This window comes from Carassius auratus, chromosome 25, assembly GCF_003368295.1.
Source record: "Carassius auratus strain Wakin chromosome 25, ASM336829v1, whole genome shotgun sequence".
Classification (NCBI taxonomy): Eukaryota; Metazoa; Chordata; class Actinopteri; order Cypriniformes; family Cyprinidae; genus Carassius; species Carassius auratus.
Window position 1 is genome coordinate 11723912 of NC_039267.1, and position 25351 is coordinate 11749262.

Genomic DNA, 25351 nt, shown 5'->3' on the forward strand with positions numbered 1-25351 from the left:
TTATAAATGTAGAGACAGGGCTCGTGTCACTCCTGCATTGCCCTTTCAGCAGCACGAGCACACTTCAGAACTTTCAATTGGACAGCGCAGAAACCCGCTCCAGATCCTTACAGGTAAGGGTTACAAGTCCTTCTAATTAACCATTGAAAAGCTTTCTTAACTGAAATAGACGTGCTTTTATTTAAAATCATTCTTGTTCACAAATTCATCGTATAAAGACATGCTGCTAATGGCAACATCCTTTACTGAAATTAAATTTGCTGGCAGCGCATGACTCTTGCGGTGGACAAATGAATTGCATGTTGAAGATGCTGCCACTTGCTCTCTTGTCAAGAACATCTGTATACTTCTTTTGCTTTTAAATTACGGTCCAAGTTAACTGGAGGGTTTCCCACAAATTCACTAACTACTAGTTGTGTTCAGAATTAGCTCATGCAGTCTTTGGATCTTTACAGCGAGTTTCTGTGCGCGTGTAACGGCCAGCACTACACCTGCATCAGAGAGAGAGAGAGAGAGAGAGAGAGAGAGAGAGAGAGAGAGAGGCGGGGGATAGATGTCACATTTTTTACAACATACAGTGAATATTCCAGAACTAGTTTGCGGTATAGTTTAGACATTAAAGTCTTGGAATAAGGCGATTGAACATTTCCATGCACCGTAAATCCCAGAGGAATGGAAACTTTTCACACTTTTGCCAATAGCGAGGCATGACGTCACGCTGTATATGGGGTAAGTTGTCACAACTAAACTTGCCAATGAGCAACCCTTTATACTAAAAACAAAAAACAAAACAAAAAACAATTTACTATATTGTTTTAATTATGTTACTACTACTCTCAATAATAATAGTAATACAAGTTATTGGTAATAAAGGTTGAGATACTTTTTTTTAATCTAAAAATAGTAAAATATATTTCATAAAAAAACATATATATATATATTATATATATATTAATATTATGAATAATAATATCATTGTTTTATAGAAATAATGATAATAGTAAGCCATCATAATAATATTAATGGTTTTATATATAAAAATATATAATAATTATTTAATAATGATAGCAAAAAGCCTTCATAATAAATATTTATAAATATTTTCTCTCTCTCTCTCTCTCTCTCTCTCTCTCTCTATATATATATATATATATATATATATACAGTACAGACCAAAAGTTTGGACACACCTTCTCATTCAAAGAGTTTTCTTTATTTTCATGACTATGAAAATTGTAGATTCACACTGAAGGCATCAAAACTATATATAACACATGTGAAATTATATATGGAATTATATACATAACAAAAAAGTGTGAAACAACTGAAAATATGTGATATTCTAGGTTCTTCAAAGTAGCCACCTTTTGCTTTGATTACTGCTTTGCACACTCTTGGCATTCTCTTGATGAGCTTCAAGAGGTAGTCACCTGAAAGTTCCCCAAAAGATGCTTAGCACTTGTTGGCCCTTTTTCCTTCTGTCTGCGGTCCAGCTCACCCCTAAACCATCTCGATTGGGTTCAGGTCCGGTGACTGTGGAGGCCAGGTCATCTGGCGCAGCACCCCATCACTCTCCTTCTTGGTCAAATAGCCCTTGATGCCATAGTCCACAGTCATGAAAAAAAGAAAACTCTTTGTGTGTCCAAACTTTTGGTCTGTACTGTATGTATATATATATATATATATATATATATATATATATATATATATATATATATATATATATATATATATATATATATATATATATATATATATATATATATATATATATATACACACACACACACACATACACATTATTTATGATTAACAAATGTAGACAAAAAGTATTTCTCATAAGTATTTAATTTGCTTATCATTTATTATTATTATTATTATTATTATTATTGTAGATTTTAGACCAAAATATAGATTTTTATTATTATTATTATTATTATTATTATTATTATTATTATACATTACACAGATTAATATACATTTTGATAAAAAAAAACTGCAAAAGCATTAATCATCACATTACGTAACATTTTTATTTTTCTTCAAATAAGGTCTCATTATTTAGTCCCAGAGTGCAGATCTGGTGACAGATGAAGCAGTGTGTGGAATGCACCGCAGCAGCGAGTGCTGGGTGTGTTTTGTGCAGCTGAACAGAATCTGGAGGCAATTCAGCACACAGTGATAACAGGGCCTTGGCACAGGCTGCGGGCAGGATGTTAGGAGTACTGCCCTGTGCTTCCGGAGTGGGATGGGATCAGGCTTGGGAATGCTGCTGGCCCTTAGTGCCCAAACTCAGGGGGAAGTCAGAGAGGGAGGGATGCTGGGTAAGCAGGGGCCTGTCAAGGATCAGGTACTGTATGTTCGTTTTGCTCAAAGGAATCATACAACAACATAAAAAGACACTATGTTATTTGAACTGGCGCTTTGGTTGGCGAGAATTCCAGTTTGGATATTCAAAACTAATATAAAGACATTTAAAAATCACAATCTCATTACATTTCTAAACTGGCTTAATCCTGGCATCGGTTCTGAGGGAATTGGATATGAACCAGACTATGTCCTTAAAGTAATCTACAGTTAATTCAATTGTGCTGGATAGAAAATTTGGACCTTTAGCACCATTCGTTTAGTTAAATATATAACAAAACACAATCTTTTAGGCAGCTCATTTAATGCATACTTCACTGCTGCCAGATGTCGAAAAGCAGGTAATTTGAAGACCGAGTTTCCATAGTGCTACCTTGAATTATGCAGCATTCATTTTTTTGGGATGGAATTATATATATTGGAGCTGGGGTACCACTTAACCAAAGATGATGGACAACTGGCACATGTAGCATTCCCAAGGCGTGAGGTCACTAAGACGAAACTGAACCGTCTTTGGGTAAGTCCATCAAAAACGTACAGGGAAGTTTGCAGCTGCGAGGCCAGAATCCCAAATTCCGCTTTGAGGTTTATTCCTTGAACGTGTTCCATCACAACATACTGTTTATCATACGTTATCCAGGCGTCTAGCTGTGGAAAAGCTTCGGCGCTGAAGCGTGTGCATGCCAAGACTTGCCTTTTCCTTACATGGTATAAGCCACTAGGCATGAGAGCATCTCCTTCCTGATACATGTGGATCTGTCTGGCCATGATCAATGTCTTGCTGTCCTGGACATTTGGAATGTGTTTAACTGCAGTTAAGGTTCCTTTTCAAGCATCTTTTTGTCCTGTAGTCCATCTCCTTCGCACTTTCGAACCAATTTGTAAACTCTAAGGAAACATTTTTTGCTTGGAAAATGTCTGACATAGCTAAAAGTGGGATCATTCTTACCTTTTTGGTTTGTTTTGCTAAATAAAGAGATGGAATACATATCATTGCATCGCTATTCTTGGTCACAGCTGGCCACCGATATTGGAAACGATCGTTTGTGGTCATATGCAGGAAGCAGAGATCTGATTATAATCCAAACCAGTTTTATTTGACTCACACTGCTAGAAGGGCTCTGCTGGAATGCATTAAATAGACACAAGTCTGCAAATGTTTCCTCTTTGAATGCTGGTGAGGGTTTAAAGAGACCAAATGCCTGTAGTATTTCAAAAGAATGTATAGTAATGCAGTAATTCACAGTTTACTTCACCTTCTTCACCATATGTCAAAAGTATGTGCACGACAAAGTGTTTTAACAGGGAGCTGGTGCTTCTGCTTGCACAGAATTATGGTAAAAATTGCAAGAGAGGGGGGGGGACCCTGTTTTTACATTTATCCTGTTAAGGGGAGGGATGCTTCGAATTCTAGAGAGCATTTGATTGGACAGAAAGTTTGATGAGAAGCTGAAGTGCAGGGTGATGGAAAGCATAGATCAATATTAGCAGAAGCTTTGTTCGTTTTGAATGCTTATATCTTATAAATGTGAATTTTGTCATTATTTTAGAGCACACCAGCTTATATATATAACCTATTCATACTAAAAGCCATAAAACTTCCCTTTGGATTTCATGGGGACTTTAAAATGTGAACTTTTTAAAAGTGTGTCTATATCCTGTAATTATAAAAAAAAATATGAAATCTACTAAATGTGTGACTTTTTCTAGTGGCTAAAAGGCTGTAGCCCTTGGCATAGAATTAGACAAAGACATACGATGCGGTTGTTCTGGAACAGAAGGTTTTCTGTTCTGTAAGGGGCACAGGTGCAGCTACCCTTAATTCAGGAGGAAATGGGCAGGTCAGCGCAAGAAAGAGAAAATGACTCTTTTAAATGATCAAGACTCCACAGTTTAAGACTCTCAGAACAGTTTGTGCTCCAATGCCTGCAGGGCTGCACTAAATAATCCCATTTCCCCAAATTCTCAATGCTTCACAGCTGGTGAGAGGCATTACACAGAGACTGAAGGGTGACAGAGGGCAAAACTACTGCATGTGGCCTATTTAAGACATCAAGAGTCATGACTAATCACTAATGCATTCGCATCCGAGTGTTTTTGTTACTTTAAGTTAATTTAAAACCATGATGCATCATGCATTTCATAACTTACTCTATAATATTAGTAATCGTGCATTGCTGCAACTGTTGAAATCCCAGTAATATACAGTACTTGTTTAGAGATCCGAGTCTTGCAGTCTAAACTGAAGCCTGTGTTAGTTTCACAGGGTGAGCATCTTTACCCATGTTTGGTTATGCAAGGCCTCACCAGTGAGCAGCAACTCTGTCCTGTTACACACGTCATGGCACATATTTATCGGGTCTGACTTTTACGAGCCATTGATTCAGTGCATCTCTGGTTGGGAAACCCCTGTCTGTGCATCTAGAGATTGAGCAGGGGGAGTAAGGGGACAGGAGAGGACTTTATTCACTGCCAATGTAGAGCTGCTTCTACTGCTGAGGGCATGTTGTTCTTTATGTGATTTGAGGTTTTGGTGTAATTGCCAGCACTAACGCTAATTGCACATCAAAAAGATGGGTTGAGGAAAAAACCTACATGTCACTGCCTCGGTCTTTGATGATTTTGATGATTAAAATGACATGCCATAAGTTAAATCATTCTTGTCCTCATAAATCCAGAAGATGTCCAAATAAGCTGTAGAGCAGCAAAAGATCTTTGTTCTGGTTTATTGTTTAACTTCAGTGAGTTTTTTAGCATGGAAGAGTGAGTGGAGGGAGTGGGAAATGACTCCAGATTTAAAATCATGTTAACCAAAATAAAATAAAATAATAAAATAAATAAAGATAAATAAATACATTTCAGCTTAATTGAAAAAAAATCCACAGAATATTAAATCATTTTATTTTATTTTTATTTAGTGTCAGTATGTCTTTATACAAATATAGCGACATTTATATATTTTTGGGGGTATGTGAAAAAAAAAAGAAAGAACAATGTCTACAGTACTCTACAGTATTCTACTTTACATGGCTTCTTAGAAATTAAGTTTTGCAGAACAATTCACCACATTTTGTGTTCCTGGTCAAAAACAACCTTTTTTTTTAATTGCCTGTAGATCTCTCATTATGCTATTTTATGTTTTCTTGTTGTTGTTGTTTTAAAGCATTATTTTGACAATTTTGGCAATCTTATCAAAAAATTAGTTGCATAATTTCAGATCAATAAGGCTTATCAGTTTCAAAAAGAAATACAAAACCTGTTCTAGTGGAAAGAAAACAATCCATATTTTGTAATAATATAGCATAACAATAACATTTTTGACCAGCAACAAGTATTTTTGTTAAATGGATAGTTCACCCCAAATTCTGAAACTTCTGTCAAAATTCTGTCATTGATTCCTCACCCTCATGTCGTTCCAAACCCACAAGACATTAATTCATCTTCTGAACACAAATTAAGATATTTTTTATTAAACTCTAAATTAATTTTGATGAATGTGTGTCACAGACTGACACAGAAGAGAAGAAATTGTAGAAGAAATAAAGTTATTTTTGTTTTCTTATACGAAAAAGTATTCTCGTAGCTTCATAAAATTATGGGTGAACCACTGATGTCACATGGACTATTTTAATGATGTCCTAACTATCTTTCCGGGTCTTGAATGTGTCAGTTGCATTGTGGTCTATGCAGAGTCAGAAAGCTCTCGGATTTCATCAAAAAATATCCTTTTTGTGTTCAGATGAATGAAGGTCTCACGGTTTTGGAACGCCACGATGGTGAAATTAATGACAGAACTTTAGCGTGAACTAACCCTTTAAGTTGTCATATCTTGTGACTGTGGGCAAATTATTAAAATAATGACCATAAAATGTTAAACTTGAAATTATTTCATTATATCCCGAGAAAGAGAGATGAAACTATAGCATCGCTACCTAACGCAATACTCCTTTCTAATGCACTGTGTCTAAAGGTCTGAATAAGTGAATAAATCAAATGGAAAGCAGGTACTTTATCAGTGACTAGAAAATCGTTTCAGCATCTTGCACAGCTCTCGCTGGTTTTGGCTGGGACGTAGATCCGCCCTGATGTGTATTCTGGCTCCACACGTTTGTCCTGTCCGCACATAATAAAGCTTTATTGAAAAGCCACTAGACAGCTCGTTATATGTCATTGTAAACGACTTCACCCAGTCTTACCTGGGTGGTAGCAAAGGCTTCCTGGCACACAGACATTCCATTACAGGCTTAATATACGCCATATAAACAGATTTGGACATGATCTGTCAGTCTGTACTGTAAAAGTTCATTTCATTTCAAGCTTTTTTTCCATCTGTGTTCTTTAGTGCAAAAGCATTATGTTGGTCATACTAGTGGAGTCTGGTGCATTCAAGCTCTCTGCGTAAAAAATGAATACCATGAAACGGGCAAATTGTCCAGGACCTGGAATCAGTCACAGATGTATAAATTAGAATATGTTTCTCCGTCTCCGTCATGTGGAAATGATTTGTGGACTCGACGATAACTCGTGGTAGGAAGACTGGCCAGCGAAAGGGAGTCTGGGAATTGTATAACATGCCTGCTGTACCCAAAAGCGTTCTGTAATGAGCAAAAGAAATGGGAACAGAAAAAGAAAATACCTTTGAATTCTTCAGATCACGTTGTATTAGCCTCTATTTTAACAGCTATTTTGCATTGAGGAAGTTCCTGCATTCTTTAACATCTTCATTTGTTCCTGAAGTTGTTGATTTCTTTTATCAAGTCCTCCTGTTTTGTCCTAAATATATTACAGAAATATATTATTCTGCTAGAGTGCTACAGACACATGCAATGGGGTTTAAAACTTTCAGACCATAATGAAAATCTGAAATTTCATCATTAAAACTGAAAAAAAGAGTCTAAATAAAGAAGTTTTAAGAATGTAAAACAAAGTTAATTTAAAATTTTAAACCATTTCAATAGTTAAATATAAATAGAATTCAATGGTTTTGTATAAATGGTTAAATTCTCGTATTCAGTTAGAACAATAACTATTACAATTGTCTTCAGACAGCATTTAATGAAAGATTTTTTTTATATCAAATATTATGGACTTAACTCATGCATAACATTTTGACCATTTAATTTTTAACTAAATGCCTGTTCTACCACGGTTAGTAAAACAGATGCTTATCCACCGGTTCCTATAAAAAACAAGTGCAGGCAATCTTCCAAATTCCATTTGTAAAACTGACAAAAGTGTTAAAAACTGATTTGATGAATGCAGTGTAAAGTGCTCCACTGAAATCTGATCAATTTGCTGGTTTTCCACCGGGGTCACCAACACTTTCTCACATCAAACCTAATGCAAATGTAGGAAATTGCATACATATTGTCTTATGTGCGGTTGCAATACATTAACCCAGTGGTCAAAGCACATCAGCCTTCTGCTGACAGATGTGACAGGTTGTAGGCAGGGGTTAAAAGGGTCCAGGAAAGCCTTATGCGTCTGTCACCCAGAAAGCCCTCACATGAGGTCACCATTACAGGACTTTTTCAGTTTATGCACATATGGAGACTCTTTAGACTGGTGCAAGAGCCTTGTTCCTCTGCCTCTGGAGGAGAGCCAAACCAAACAGGCCTGCAGCTCCAGTGGAAGCAGCCGTCCAACGAGTCCACTCACCTCTAGCCTGCTGGGTGCTTTCTGTCTGGCCCAGCGCTCCACACATGTGATGTGGAGAGAAGAACACAGAACAGGCTTTGTGACACAACCAACCTAATTGTTCCCATATCGATGCAAAGGTATTATAATATAAAATAGAGGCTGGTGTCTTGCAGAGAGACGGACTATAAAATCCTTACCAGAATTATCCAACCAAGTTCTCTGTCACAGATGTTAAAGTGCTCTCAGAACACTACTGTATTAGAATTCAAAGGCTTCAGTGCTGTGGAGGACTAGGACTGTGTAACAAGCAGTCCACTGAAGGCGAGTTTGAGAAGCCAAGTGCAGATTTATTCCAAAAGTAATCCAAAATACAAACATTCCCCAAACAGAGACTTGACTTGGCATGAACTTAGCAACAAACCCCACGTTGCAGACTGATGCTTAAAAATAAAATCAAGCAAGAAGTTATACATTTTACTCAATGTTATAAAATGTGGTTCAACAAAATAATAACAAAATTAATTAACAAATATTATTTAGGCTAATTTAAAAATAAATGGACATATTTAAAACCGTAGGCTATATACTCTCCAATTACAGTCCATCTTAAATCGACTTTGAACTGTCCAAAGACACTTTTTGAAGGTAAAGTTCAACCAAAAATAAAACATGCTGTAATCATTTACTTACTCTTAAGTTATTCCCATTTCTTTCTTTCTTTCTTCTATCCACTGACTGCCATTGTATAGAAAAAATATAACAACTGAGGGAAAGTAAATGATGACATTTTCATTTTTGGGTGAGCTAAAGAAAAGTATTTGACCATACGACAAAGAAAATAAACTTGCAAATCTTACAAAAAAATTCACATTTTAATGATTTCATTCATTATTTTATTTTACCAACATGAATTACAAACGTTTATAAACATGGCTTTTAATGTGTTAATTTGAAATCTGATATATTTCCACTTTTTAAATTATAAGTTAAAATGTATTTCTTCATTTTATTTTCAAGTGTCACTACACTTAACTTAAGTGTAGTACTACAGAAAACATTCAAGGCAAAAACTAAAAACATTGTTTGGCTTGTTTCGTAAATGTTTCGTTTTAAGTTTAACGATTCAAACCGCGTTTCAAAAAATCGATCGTTGTCGCGTTCAAACGGAAAACATTGCAGTGCACTTTAGCATTATGAAATCCAATAAAAGCGCAAGAGGACACTCACACGTCACAAAAGTGTCGCGCAATTGTAACTTTTGTCCCATTCGTGACCATTTTAGTCGCAGTTTGAACACTAAATAGCATTCCTAAAAGGTTTTATTAAATAAGAAGCTCTCGGGTGGCAAGACAGAACCAAATGGCCACAAATAAACAAACCTTTATGAGGACGTCTGCTCGGCCGACAAATGGCTGCTTAAGGTGACCAACAGCTTGACAGACATTTTTCTAAAATCACAAAGCCGGGCGTTTTTTCAGGAAAAGCGGTAACGTTAGGTCATCATTACACCTTCGTCACGGATTCGTCGTACCTCCACAGATGATGATGATGTAGCACATAACTGACGGCATCAATACTGTCAATACAATATTCCAGGGACACATTCTTTGCTATGTTCTGTTAAATATTTTAAACTACTTTCTTTCATCTCAGTTCATTATTACAGAGTAATAAAGTAAAGTAAGAATGGCCAATGTGTCGGTTAATGATTCCCGCCTAAAACACTGTGGCGTTTTCGTCATAGCAACACTGGTTCAACCAATGGCTTCATAAGATTCTGACCAATGAGAGATGAGCAGTGTATTTGGGGAAACCATAATTTTTTTTTGTATTAGTGATGAAACAAAATTATCCGGTTATGATATATTTAATTCCAGGAATTAGATGATTTTTGCCTTTATACTGGTTAATGCACTTGGGTCTTGGCGGATTGTTGTTCAGGAAACCCTGTTTTTTTGACATCATTTACCCTTCTAGCATTCATTATTCTTCATTTTAGAGAATGTAAGCAAACACGCTCTGGTTAAATGAAATTTGCCACTTCCTTAATTCTGTTTGGTGTTGGGCATACAATCAGAACACACAAAAACATGACTTATTTGTATGATATTCTCTCAAACATGACAGAAGACCAGGAAATGCAAGATGGAAAATTGAAACGATACATATGAAAATAGCTTACACATTATATAAATTCTTAAAATTATACAAAGATTGTTGGCCTATGGCAAGAGCTGAGAGTTAAGGAAAATATTGAAACATAAAATAGAATGTCCATGAATAAAGAAGATCAGCTGTGAAGTTAAATGTGTGGCATAGTTTGCCTTTCCTGGTAGTTGTTCCAGGGAAATGGATCAAGAATCTGGAATGTTGTGGTCTTGGTAAGTTATAAGCCACACAGCTGACCGGGAACATCTTGAATTTGAATTAAAGTGATCAGGACAGTTCAAATCTTTATAAATCGCACTCTGCCTGACTGTCTTTCTGTCTCTCAGCTTGCACCCCAAGAGCTCTGTGTGAATCATGGATGAGGACATTGACTTTGAGCATCGCAGAGAGTTACGGAGACAAAAGCGAGAAGAGATGCAGCGGGAGGCAGAGAAGTAAGTCACAAACATCAATTTACACATTATTTTTTTTTTTTGCTCTCAATTGCTTCCATTATCTAATAGGATTCATCATTTTAGATGATGCAGTAACTTTCAGATCACTGTCATCCCGATGATGAGTTTAATACTATTTTAAGCCACCAGCGTGCTGTCTGTAATAGTCTGGCCAAGGTGGAGAGGCCTGTGTCTGCGCCATCCAAACAACCGTGCCTCTGCTCGCCTCTCTATTCCTTATAAAGGTTGACATGCTCGTGAATGTCTTCCTACATTTACAGTCCTTTGTTACAGTTGACGGGTTTGTAGAGTAAATCCAGAGAATATCTGATTTTAGACATGCACATTGGATGCATATTTAAGTTTCTTTCAGACAAGGAATAGTTAGACTGGAAAATGGGATGTGCATAATTTAGGTTTAATTTAGTTTAATTTTCCAACCTTGAAATCTCAGTGCAATAGGGTGTTATTTTAGAATCAATTAAATACTCTTTTGATGTTAATTAATAGTTTTTATATGTTCTGTTTTTCATTTGTTTTATTTAAATAATTGTCTATTTCAGTTTTAGTTATTTTTTATATATAAAGTTAATTAAACAAAATTAAAATAAGAAAAGTTGTTTAGGTAAAAATTTTATTTTATTTCAATAAATGTTTATTTTAAAGTAAATTATTTTTAAATCAATGTTTTATAATAGTTTTCATTTTTGTTTCCATTTTAGTTTTAGTCAACTACAATCACACTGCTGTAAAACCTCAATTTAAAGAAAAAATAATTATATTTAAGAAAACGAAACATATTTTTCTGTAATTATCATTATTTTAATGCAAAATTATTATTATTATTATCTTTTTATTATAATACTGTAATTAAAACATGTATCATTTAAATTATAAACAATTTTTAAATAATGGTCGTTTGTTGTACTGTCTAAATTATGCTGATATCAATAAAAAATTGTTATAGTAAATTTCAAATGAGAAGAATAATGGAAAATACAATTCAGGCTCAATTTTATGGAAAAAAATATTATTATATAATATAATTTGTCAAATGTAGTATGTGGACCCAATGGAGCTAACTAAAGGTTACTAAAAATGCTTAGTGTCATTATAAAGAACAGAGAAATAGCATGCCATTGCATTATTGGTCTTTTGTAAACAGTAAATGTCAATTACTCCGTGTTTACACTGGGTTTGTTTAAACCAGATTAGATTTATTCATATGTTTCTGTTTTGATGGAAGCCTTCTGTGGAAATCCGTCTTTATTTCAAGAACTGCTTGAAGTGCTACCCAGCAGCGGACATTAACATTCTTGTGTAATATGAAAAATATGGGCATTTAAAAAGGTGATGGTAAAAGGCTGTTCATATTAATTCTTGAAATGCATAAAAGCTGTGTATTAGCATGGGTAGTGTTGAGTGTAGGTTTGGCAGGTCAGGTTTGTTCAGAGTGTTTATAGTTCAGGATGACTTGGCCCACTCGACGACCGAGAGCTGCAGTTTCTCCCACTGTCCAGCGCTCCATTTAAGGACTGATCCGCAGATGTGGACTACTGGAGATGACAGATGCTTTACTGCTCTTTGTGAGGGGATGAGAACCGATGATCATAATGGTGACTGTCAGCAGCACATGTGATCATCTTCACATAGACTGCAATGCACATGATCAGTTTTGTATTGTTTGTGTATTTGTGGGAGGTGGAGGTGCTGTTAATGGACGGTATAGTGTACTTGGAAAAGCTACGAATGTTAGATCTGCATCATTCCAGTTTTTTTGGTGGTTAGATACTTTAATGATAACACACTATCACCCTCACACTTTCCATGGATTTCTGTTTTGCAATATTTAGAGTCATACAGAAGATTACAGTGTTTATCCTCAGGGATATGTGTAGTTTTATACAATAGTCTTTGTGATGAAACTTCAGAAAAGAAGAATAACACTTTCTATTAATTCATTAAAAATATATCAAATAAACTTTCCTAAGAAATTCTGCCACTTCTTCTTGATGAGCATGATATTAATTTCTTATATATATATATATATATATATATATATATATATATATATATATATATATATATATATATATATATATATACACACACACACACATAAACCTTATTTCAGATAGTTGCCAAAGCAACATTTTTCATTTTGATTTAGTATAACTTCATGTACTAAAATAACTAAACCTGAAATAAAAATGTAATAAAATCTATATAATTAAAACTACTAAAAATGACAAAAACTCAACAAAAGTCCTACAACTATAATTACATGAAAATAACAGAAAATATACAAATTAAAACTTTTAATTTAAAATGCAAAATATTATTAAAAACTTTAATAGTATTTCAATGATACTTAATTTGACCTTTTTTCAAAAACATCAGAATATTTTACAGATTTTGTTTTTAAGACAACTTGATTGATTATTATGACAAGGCACGATTAGTTTAGGTTGTAAAATGTTGTGTGGTGTCAACTCCCCACACCCCTCATGATATTTATGAATTCATATTTTTGATTAAAAAAAATACTTTTAACCTAGAAAAGTATGTTCTAAAAATGATATAAAATCATATAAAGAGAACATTTCTTAGAATCTTGGCAAAAAAAAAAAAAAAAAAAAAAAATCATAGATTCTCTTATTTATCTTTGACCCGGTGGTCTCAGCTCAACTAAAAGAAAGACTTACAAAAAAATAAAAAAATAAAAAATCACACAAAAATTAAAGCCACTTTTAAGCTTCATTCTTCTTTCAAATAAAATCATTTTCAAGTCCAGCAAATACTCAAGCCAAATCCACCACGCCTTACTGAATAACTTCTATCTGGAGAAAAGATGTATTCTGACACTTTCTCCCATTGTGTGCATGTTAAACTCTGAGTGTGGGGGAATATATTTCTCTTCTTCACAATCCTTCACTTCTGCTACACAATGTCATATTTCAGTCTGGTCTCAGAAACTTCATTGCATATGTGCTGGAATGACCGAGAGAGAAACTTTATTGAGATGGATGAGTCTCAAGAAAGAAACCTCAAGGCATTTCTACCACATCCATTGGCTTTGTAGTGGAGAAAACAAACTTTATTGGAATAATATCTGGAAAAGAAATATTGTCTAAAATTATTGATGCTAAAGAATCTGAATTCCCCCAAATCCCAGCTGCCTGTCATGGTTTCCAGTTCAAAACAGCAACAGAGAGAACCCGCATATATATGTCAAAGGAGGTGAACATGGCATCGCCCATAACTCCCTTGTGCTCAATTTAACAGCTCACCAGATGCATCAGCATATTTTCTAAATGCATTTGCTTATTCGATAGATTTAGCATATTAACACTTCAAAACGATGGAATCATAATTCTGTCCAATATAATTTTCAACTATCAAGTCAAAGAAATTTCATTTCATTTAGCTGACGCTTTTATCCAAAGCGACTTACAATTGCTATATATGTCAGAGGTCACATGCCTCTGGAGCAACTAGGGGTTAAGTGTCTTGCTCAGGGACACATTGGTGTCTCACAGTGGATTCGAACCTGGGTCTCTCACACCAAAGGCATGCGTCTTATCCACTACACCAACACCAAAATGTAAAAAATACTTTATTGTACTTAAAGTACACGCATTGTCTAGTTGAGGGTAATATATATTTTCACCACAAAGTTTACTGCAATTTATATATAATAATGTTTTTTTAATGTTGACATATTTTAAATGACAAATAAAATGGCACAAATTTGAATATTTTCAATTTAGTTTTTAATGTTTTCATTTTAATGTTTATTTTTACATTCATCTTTAAAAAATTATGATTTTTTTTTCCAGTATATTATACATAACCATCTATTCACCTAAAAAAATATATATATGTAATGGATGATGTCCTGTTATAATGACAAAATAACAAAGCAGGGGTTTCTTATCACCCTGAAGGAGTTTATTACAAAGAGTAAACAGAATAGAGTTTATAAACAAACTGGCTGTACATTATCACTAAATAGAAAATAAATACTGATTCAAGCTGAAATTATTTCATTACGTGAAAAAAAGAAAACAAATAGACCCCAGAGTGATATGAAATACATGAAACTAGCACAGCTACTGTAAAAAATTTCTGTAAATTTACAGCATATTAACAGCGTAAATATACAGTACTGAACTGTTTTCTAAAATTACGGTGTCTTACCGTAAATGCACACGTGATCGGTGGGAGAGGGGGAACCAAAGGCTAGCTGACGCATGGAGGAGAATGGATTCAGTCAAAGTTTTATGGATTTCATCTCAAGTTGAGGCTCATTTACAGGTAAGCAGATCAAAGTCTGAATACATTTTTGTCTTAAACTGCAGCGTTTTTTTAATGTGGGCACAATATTTTAATTTACCTTTGACAAATTTTGCCAAGACGGTGAACTAGCATGTATGCAATTTTTACAAATTTCTCCTGAAAGTTAAGTGTGTATGTGTGTGTTTGTGAATGATTTGCATCGTATTTTTTTTCTTTCCTGGTGTAAAATCCTGTAAATGTTAAACTTGTAAATAGTTAAATATAAAATACTTGCGTTCGCTGATTATTTCATTGGATATGAATTGAACATATTCGGCAACGGTAGAAGATGAGCACATGATCGGTGGGGGAGGGGAGCAACGGTTAGCGTCTGATACCAGAGAAAAAGCATCATCAGTCTCAGTGAATAAAACGGATATTATCTCAAATATAATCTCGATTACAGATTGCAGATAACGAGGATATGAAGTAAGTGTGTTTTCCTGATTTTCTGAAACACTTATTTGCACAATTATATTTACATTTTGCATTGGCGCCAACCCAGTGTAGTTTAAAATGGAGGATTTGTTTTTTTGCATTAATGTTGCTAAGTTAAGTGCGTATAAAGTTGGTAACTTATATATTATCCTTATATATTGGGAAATCGAAAATAGGCCTGTAAACTTGATTTTACTTAGGAAGCATAAACTCATCGCCTTTTGCATGAGCACTTGACTTGATAGATGGAAAGAGTAACGTTAGCGTTAACGTTATGGTGAGAAACGTTTGTTTTTTTCGGAGTGACACATTAGTCTTTCAATATAAGTCGTATCTAAAACTAGTTAGAGTGTAATCTAAATATATTCTAACTTATTGTTAATAAAGTGGGCTTTGTATGTGAGCACATTTTAATTTTAATTTTGCACTGGATTTATTGGCACAAATCTCTATAGAGGAGAGGAAACGTTACTTCATTCACTTACATTCTAACTTGTTCCTCAGCCTCAAATACAGTTTTGTGTGTGTGTGTGAGAGAGAGAGAGTGTGTGTGTGTGTGTGTGTGTGAGAGAGAGAGAGAGTGTGTGTGTGTGGTGTGTGTGTGTGTGTGTGTGAGAGAGAGAGAGAGAGAGTGTGTGTGAGAGAGAGAGAGTGTGTGTGTGTGTGAGAGAGAGATAGAGCGAGATAGGGAGTGTGTGTGTGTGAGAGAGAGAGAGAGAGAGAGAGAGAGAGTTAGAGAGAGAGGAAGAGGAGAGAGCAGTAGACAGAATATTTTAAAGTGTTTTTAATGAAAAGTTGGAGGATGTCCCTGGATGAGAACAAAGATATGGTACACCTGCTTGTCAAGATTGTAACGTTAATGTCCCACTTCCAGGAACATGAAGATGGACTGGTTTCACATGCAGATGTAAGTATTTAATTTTCTTCTTTCCACTTCACCACATTATATTATGTAATATTATTATTTGTGTATCGTGTGTTCTCTACAGGTTGCAGCATCTGCATCTGATGTTGAGAAGACACTCAATCTACCTGCCAATCCTCATCAGATTTTGCTGGGTTAGTGTGTCATTGCACATGATGAAGAAGAAACATTTACTGATGGCTGAGATATAAAATTGTTAACATTGCTGTTGTGCACAATTGTTAAAATTGCTTCTTTTTTTTCTTTTTTTTTGTGAGTGTCCAGTCAACATTTTTGACTGCAGTTGCAACAGTGTTTGCTGTGTACTACATCTTCAACCTGCAGTATCAAGAGGCGGCTTGTTGCACGTTAGAATTTTTTCAAAGGTAAGTGTTTTCCTTTTTGCGTATGTTTTTATCACTCTCTTAGAATCTGTGGTAACACTTTATAATAAGTATACAGTAGTAAAGTAATAAATTATTTGCAAACTAGTTACCTCAACCTTTCTCCTGTGTTCTACTTGTGTTCTTCCATTTCAGTTTTTTCAGTTCATCATCTGAAACACTGTCAAATGTGGTTTTATTCGCATGCCAGACACGGAGAAAATAGGAGAAAGGCATGTAGATCCACATTAAATCCATACGAGTCAGAATATATATATAGATCGTTTGCAAATGATTTATAAGTGCTTTATTACTTTATACTTATTATAAAGTTTTACAAAATTAATCTAAATTCTAAACCAAATTAATTAATCAGAATTTTGAAAAATGGTTATTATACACTTCGGTAATTTTTAATGCAACTTTCCTTAGATGATTCTATGGAATAAACCCAGAAAGAGGCTCAAAGACCTGCCGAGGCAAGGTAGTCTCCAAGAAGACGGGGAAGGTGGTGAATAAGAAGTCCACTACAGTCAATCCAAAGGTTGCCACTCTACAAAAAAATCGAATGGACTTCAAATGGGACTTCATCTAGGCAAGTGAAGTTACACATACATTTTCATTAAATACAGTTCTTAATACAACTTATTTCACAGTTTACACACATAGAATATTTCTCACATTTAAACTTGTTTAACAAAAAAAAAAATCAACATTTAAAAGTAGTCAGTTGAAAAAGACTGATGTGACTCATTTTGGTTACTAACGTTGCGTCCCTGTAGTTTGCATTGCATAAAATAAAATAATTTACAGCAAAGAAACGGTTTTATAAATAAAATATCCACAAACCTATATTTGACCCAAAAAAAAGTCGTCAGTGGCACTGAGAACTACCCTGAAGAGGATACAGTCCGCACTCATTACAACCCCTATGTTGTTGCGACTGTTCAGTCCCAGGTTACACAAAAACTGCGGGTTCGAGCCCTGCTCGGAGCGAGTCGTTGCTGCTGCTGCTCTCGTTCAGTTTCAGCCTCGGGTAAAACAAGCATCTTCGAAATGCAGGGAACAAACACAAACACTTGCACAACTCCGTTGATGCTCTGTAAAAATAAACTCCATCCACTGGTCCCTTAATGCTGTTTTTTTTTTTGGTAATCTGTGCAGGGTTGTCTTGCCCTGGCAACCAAAAACACACTTCTTTTGTGACATTTCGCGACGCTCTCGCTCTGATCAGTGATTGTCTGTGCTGCTCAGCCTCGCAATACGGGAGCACGCGCTCTTCTTCTTCTCTAGTAAAGAGCGCGCGCTCTTCCGGCCAACGTGCCCTCAGGACCCATATAAGGAAATTCCGCTCCATCTAACGTCACACAGAGCCATACTCGAAAAAAACTTTCCGAAACTTGTGACAAACAGGAAGAGGTATTTTTGGAACAGAAATACTCCTTCAAACGTACAACTTAATTTTTGAAACTTTGTCCTTGTTTAGCATGTAAAAAACTCAGTATGCATGAAATAGCATTTCACCCCCCCTTTAATCTAGTGTTCCTTTTTTTGATTAGCTAATTAATCCTTTGGATAACTTTACAAAAATTATTAGTACAACTTCTAACATAATATTGTAACTTTTATTAATTAATACACTAATCCACATCGCGATTTCAGTTAGTGTACAACACTATTTTATTATATTCATCACAAATGTGACAAATTCTGTGACAATCCACATTATTTGCCTAATTCCGTTTTCATGATTGGATTCCGTGATTGCTAGGGATGCACGATATTGGATTTTGGCCGATATTCGATATGCCGATATTTTCAAAATAATTTTGGCCGATGCCGATACCGATATCGATATATATACAAATATATACTGATATATTTAAACTTTAATTTTACTGAAGAGAAATCCATGTATCTCTTCTGTACTGATTCTACCATAAATTTATTATTTTACAAATGTAGACAGACATTCACATCTGAAAAACAGGTCAATTATTTCACTTGGAGAATATCGGTTTGGCTCATCGGCAGAAATATTCATATCGGCCGATACCGATAATGGTCATTTTAAGCTTTTATCGGCCGATACCGATATTGTGCCGATATTATCGTGCATCCCTAGTGATTGCCTCCATGTTTTTCACATCGTGGAAATCGTAGGGTCCTAAGTTTCTGAAATTTTTTATATTGTTATACAGTATACATGTTTTTTGTTACGTTCTATTAAAATTCTGCTGATGTTATTTTAACTTAAAAAGGATTTTTCTCAATGTTTATGTTTCAGACTACACCCTTCCCTGGCTACACTTGCATCAGAGTTGGTGACAGTTTTATGCTTCTGAAACGTTCTTGGACTGTTCTACAAATCCTTGCCAGGTTTTGACTTATTACACCAAAATAAGATTCTTGTTCAGAAGTTGTTTGCCATTTTTTAAAGGCTGTTTTTAGGGGAACGTACACTCCAAGCCCATGCCCATGCATTGTCATACTCATAGCACAAAGCTAGACCTAAAATGGCTGCTTGTTTTGTGTTTTATATGGTCAACATAATTAGTTTAAATATGTCCACAGACTTCTGCAGGGTTCATTTTGCACATTGTCTGTTTTGTAAATTGGTTAATTTTCTTCTCTAACACATACAAAGACTGATTCTTCCATTTTGATTGCTTATTTTATTTTTATTTTTTTTGAGAAAGCATTTGAATTATTGGTTGGGCACTTAAATAAATAGTGTTCTATAAGAAATACCCCCTTGGTCTTCTCTTTTCTGTCTATTTGCTGCCACTTTTTAGTATAAATGAAATGCCAGTTTGTGAATTTGTTAAAAAACAGATATTTTTAATAAAGTTAATGATTGGCAAAATTGCCAGTTCTACGGTTAAAAAAAAAAAAAAAAGATTCCTGAAAAATTACGGTACACCGCTGGAAACCCTGCTGCCAGTATATTACTGTTAATTTACAAAAAAAGCTGTAATTCAGAAAACTGTAAAATAACGGTACACAGCTGGAAACCCTGCTGCCAGTATATTACCGTTAATTTACAGAAAAGCTGTAATTCTGGAAACTGTAAAATTACAGTACACTGCTGGAAACCCTGCTGCCAGTATATTACCGTTAATTTACAAAAAAGCCGTAATTCAGAAAACGGTAATAAAACTGTAAAATTACGGTACACTGCTGGAAACCCTGCTGCCAGTATACTACCGTTAATTTACAGGACAATTTTTTACAGTGTATGTATTTTTGACGACCTAATGCTTCCCAATAGCATTGTAACCCTACGTAGACTGTAGAACCCATTGGCACCTCTCTGGTTTACAATGCTTATGAGAAACGCAACGTAGTCTTGGTTTTCAGCACAGTGGGAATCTGGTCTGTCATGTGCTGAATCTCTCCGCAGCAGGTTAAGGAAACTCCACAGACTATGGAATGTTTTGACTGCTGCTTTTATTCCAAGATTCAGCCATATTGTTTCAGTATCTGTCAGGAGTGTGAGCTGTCTCCCTCCATCTCTCCTTGCATTTCATCTGCCGCACTGGAGGTCTGAAAGCTATTGTATTCATCCAGCAACACTTCTTACAAAAGCCAGACTGTATTCTTCCAGGAAAATCACAGATACTCCATCTGACTGTCTTTTTGGATGACCTTTTTCGTACGGAACTCCCCGAGAGGAACGGATTGTTTCGGATTTCCGCTGTTGGTCTCGGGATGGAGAAACAGAATTGCGGTCCCTGTTAAAGGTTTCTCTCTACCATCTACAACATCTGCAACTGATTGTGAAGGGAAGTGGACAGGAAAAAAATAAAACCCATCCTCCATCAATTGGCCATTTCAAGAGCTCTCACTGCCTTATAAACAACAACATGCCATGGCAAACTCAAGCCAGGCCGGACTCCATCAACTACAACGTCAAGACGGAGAATCTGAGAACATCTGAGCCCAACAACAAGGCAACTCTGAGGGAAAACAGTACATTTGGCATCTAAGTTTACAATCTTGCTAATTTACCATGACGCTAGGATGTCAACAAAGCTTTCCCCTCAGACTGCAGTCCAGATCTCTCTCTGTATACTCCCATGTCTCAAAGATTTCATTACACTTGAGGTTTTTGGGTCTGACCATTATCTTAAGCAGGCTGGCAAACCAAGCATAAATAAACACAAGAAACTGTTTATATGAATCTCAAGTACTGGAATTGTATTGCTATCTTTATACCAAGGTTATAGCATTTAAATTATATTATACATTATAGAAAACATTTAGTAGAATGATATTTCCATTTAATGCCATTATTGTGCCATGCTGTTTTATTAGAATATCTTTTGTATATCGCAATAAACAACCACTCTCAGCATAACCATGCTGTTTTATTTAAATAAATATATAAAATCATTAATATTATAATTGCAGTTGTATTCATAATTGAATTAATTTGAATATAAATAACTGAAAAATAAATGTTGACTAGTATTTTGTGCATTAATGTATCAAATGTATGAGGAATTTAAAAAGAAATTATTTATAGTTTATATTTTTAGTAGACTCTATGTAGATTCATTTCCAAGTTCACATTTGCTTGGATAATCATTATTGAGTCTTCGGGATGATGTAAAGTTTATGAAGTGTGTTTCCCACACGCTCTTAGTCCAGCACTGAGCCAAGAAGCATTCATATATCTGTCAGTATTGTCTGTCTGCGTTCTTACTGAAGAATGAAAGTCTGTGTCCCACCGCGTCTACAGGATGAACTCTCCCGATGATGATGAGGAAGCGGCCCGGGAGCGCCGGAGACGAGCCCGTCAGGAACGCCTGCGCAATATGGAGAATGAGGAGTCGAATAACACTACAATGGAAACTAACAGGTAGATCCATCCAAAAACGGTTTTCTCGTGCATTTTGCATTTTGTCTTATTAATCATCTTTAAAATGTATTTGATCTAAAGTTTTATGTGTAAATGCTTGAAATTAGATTTGTCTAATTAAAATTTATTTAAAAAAAATGTATTTACAAACAAAAAGGCTCTTTACTAAAAAAAAAAAAAAATACTGAAATTAAAAGTTCTCATTAATTACTCACCCTCATATCGTTCAAAACACGCAAGCCTTCGTTCATCTTCGGAACACAAACTAAAATTATGGTTTAACCACTGATGTCACATGGACTATTTTAACGATGCCCTGGGCCTTGAACATATCAGTTGCATTGCTGTTTATGCAGAGTCAGAAAGCTCTCGGATTTCATTAAAATATCTTAATTTGTGTTCAGAAGATGAACAAATGTCTTACGGATTTGGAAGAACATGAGGGTGAATAATTAATGACAGAATTTTCAATTTTGGATGAACTCTCCTTTTAAACAAAATAAATATATAAAAACAAACTAACCAATTACTAAAATTAACCTAAGCCTGAAACAAAATGCCAAATCTTTTCAAAACATAAATTCTTGACTATACTGCTAATTTTGTTCTTTTCAGTACAGAGACGTCCTCCTTGATCACTAGTTTTGCACCAACTGAGGATGATGAACAGGCTCTCTTAGAGAGGATTGCCAAAAGAGAAGAGCGGAGACAGAAAAGGATGAAGGAAGCTTTGGAGAGACAGAAGGAACTTGATCCCACCATCACGGATGAAACTGTAACCACCACCACAGACGACGAGCCAAGTGGTAGAAATGGTGAACAAGAGTCCTCCCAAAATGATGTTCAGTCTTCAGAAACCAACTCTTGGAAGGAAAGGGAAGAGAAAAACGAGGAAGAAAAGATAGAGGAAAGCAGCGTTGAAGTGGAAGAGGCCATCACAAAAAAGGAAGACCCAGTGCCAGTCACAGCAGTCGAGGAACCCAAAGAATCTTCTGAGAAGACTGAGGGACCAGAAGAGGAAGATGGATCACAGAGGTCCTACCTCAGAGAACAGGTCATTCCCTCGACACTTTTTTGCTGTCATTGCGTCATATGATGAAAGTTTAGTACTGTATGTTAGCCATGCATTGTATGTGGTTTCTACAATATTAGTTTGTTCTGACACTTCATTTGTTACAGAAATCCACAGAGGAGAAACCAAAAGAAGCAGCTGCACCGAATGAGGTATGAGATTCTAAGAATTTGCTTGGGCTTTTAACGCAAAATTGCCTTTGAATTGATTCATAGTCTGAAAATATTTTCAATTATTTGTTATATTTTTAGGAAGAAACTAGCATAGAGATTAAAGAACAAACAAATGCAGATTTAGCCAGTGCAGACTTAGAAAAGAAAGAGGTTGAAGATGAAAGTCAAATATCAGGAAAAGAACCAACAAAAGAGGACCAAATAGAGGTGGAAGTCATAGTGCTGCCAACTACACCAAAGAGTGAAGAGGAAAAGGAAGAACAGGTCAAGAAACCTGAAGAAAAGCCTGTTGTGGTGAAGGTTCAAATTCAAGACGAAGCTCCAGTGAAGAAGGAAGATGAGAAACTTATGAAGGAGCAAGCGAAATCCCATGTACCTGTTGAAGAAACACCAAAAGAATCAATTAGAGAAGTTGAGGTGAAGGCCAAAACCCCAAAGAAGGAAGAGGAGAAACCACAGCTGAAGAGGAGTGTTGAAGAAAAACCATCCACACCAAAGAAGGTTGAGGAGAAACCTGTGGCTCCAAAGAAAGAGGCTGAGGAAAAGCCTAAATGGAAGAAAGAAGCTGAAGAAAAGAAGGTCAAAGTAGAAGAAAAAGTCAGATCAAAGAAGGAGGAGGTATTCTCTTCTTAGTATGAGTGATGCATAAAAAATCACAGATGTACTTCATGCACAGCCCACGCATTTAATGCGCTTTTTGGCTTGACTGGATGGACACAGTATTTGCGTCAATCTCATGAAATGTGTTGTATTTAATTTATACCCGTTTATTTTTGTTTTACATTATTTTACTGTAATACTGTACACTTAAGATGATTTTATTACTTATTACAACAAAAAGAATGTCACAATGCACCAATCTTAAATATCACCTGGATAAGTTTTCATGAGATTAACCCATTTATGATCACATTACTTACTTTTATCACTTGCTTTATTCATGCAGTTCTGAAAACAATATTCCTTTCAAGACTGCCTTGTGTTGCTCTTTTTGCTGTGTAATTTGCATGAGGTTTACTCAGTTCTCCACGCTATACCCACTGCTAACACTTATAGAAATAAAGGTGACCTGTTTTTATCTCTTTAGGTTGTAGAGGAAAAACCAAAACCTTCCTTTTTATGTGACAAAGTAAGTAGATGTCCAAATACCATCACTGTTCAACCAAAACATTTATGACTGATAGAATGACATCTCAACCTGAGAATAAAATAATATTCATTGTTTCTCCTTTCAAAGTTGAACGTGTCGAAAAAGCCACAAGATGTAGCTGACAGCAACGCCAAAGCCAAGAAACCAGAGAAGACACTAAGGCAAAGGCTCATTTGTCATTTCATAATTTACTCTATTTGTGTTCCCAGATTTTTCTGGAGAGCCAAAATGAATATAAAAACATTTTGTCTTTACATTTTAGTCCCACCAGCTTGCGTTCTCCTGACACAGAAAAGCATGATCCTATGGCTAAGCTGGAGGCAGAACGCAAGCTCCAAGAGCTGAAGCGCAGGCGGAATGAGACAGACAGCGAGGTGCTGGAGAAGATGAAGCAGAAGCAGCAAACTGCCGAGGCCGAGCTCGAGGAGCTGAAGAAGAAGAGGGAGGAAAGGAGAAAGATTCTGGAGGAGGAAGAGAAGCAGAAGAAACAGCAGTTGGCAGAAAAGAAAGCCAAAGAGGAGGTAGAAAAAGAAAGTTGTGCGAATGCTAATTTGCATACTAATTATGCTTACTAAGTATGTACTGTGCTAGTAAAGTATGTACTTTTAAGTATACAGACATGCAGTATGCCAGTATTAAGTCAAATTGATGTGACTCTATAGCCTAAAACAAACACAAATTCTAGATTTAAAAACGAAATAATTATTTGGGACACTTGTCTCATTCTGGCATAGTATCCTGTACAAATAATATGTAAACTGGAATGCATCAAACACCAGAATTAAAATCTGTGCAGACTAAGGGGATGTTCACGTAACATGTTTTAATGTAAAAAAAAATAAAAATTAATTTGAGATGCAGGCAATGGAGTAAAAAAAAAAAAAAAAAAAAAAAAAAAAAAACGCAATGTCTTGAAATGTATATTCTAAAAGTTTTAAAGGTTATCTAAAACTTCTTTTAATTTGAGGGCCATGTTTTTAGCTGTGTGCAAAACGAGTGCAATGCAAGCAATGATCAAAGATGTCTGTCTAACATAAGTTTCCGTAGAAAAGCAGTTGAAAAGTAACGCAGTGGAATGTAAAACATGTCTAACTCAAATTTACGTTGAAAAACATTATAAAAGTAGTGCATTATAAAAGTTTTCCAAAACTTAATTTAAGGCCCATACTTTTAGTTGTGTGAGAAATTAGCGCAATGCAAGCAATGATCAAAGGTGTCCATCTAACGTAAGTTTACGTCGAAAAGCAATTGAAAAGTAGTGGAATGTAAAAATGCATTTAAACTCAAATTAATGCTGAAAAACATTACTAAACTAGTGCAGTCGAATACAAAAAAATGCATTCAAAAAATGAGTGCATTGCACGCGCAAAGGTCAAAAAACACCCATCTAATGAAAAATAAAATAAAAATGACAAAGTA

At 35.3% G+C, this 25351-nt stretch overlaps 1 protein-coding gene across 2 annotated transcripts in view; it reads left to right on the forward strand.

The window, feature by feature from the left end:
• Positions 1-5: 5 nt before the first annotated feature.
• Positions 6-25351, forward strand: part of cald1b (caldesmon 1b) — a 31222-nt gene continuing 5876 nt past the window's right edge. Inside the window, exons 1-9 of one of the 2 annotated variants that reach the window (XM_026202610.1) lie at positions 6-113; positions 10503-10610; positions 21418-21537; positions 22153-22591; positions 22717-22761; positions 22861-23400; positions 23870-23911; positions 24020-24093; positions 24195-24453. In XM_026202610.1, coding sequence (XP_026058395.1) covers positions 10531-10610; positions 21418-21537; positions 22153-22591; positions 22717-22761; positions 22861-23400; positions 23870-23911; positions 24020-24093; positions 24195-24453 — 1599 coding nt within the window. In that variant the 5' untranslated portion in view covers positions 6-113; positions 10503-10530. The remainder of the gene's footprint in view (positions 114-10502; positions 10611-21417; positions 21538-22152; positions 22592-22716; positions 22762-22860; positions 23401-23869; positions 23912-24019; positions 24094-24194; positions 24454-25351) is intronic. The other variant, XM_026202612.1, reaches the window with a different exon arrangement.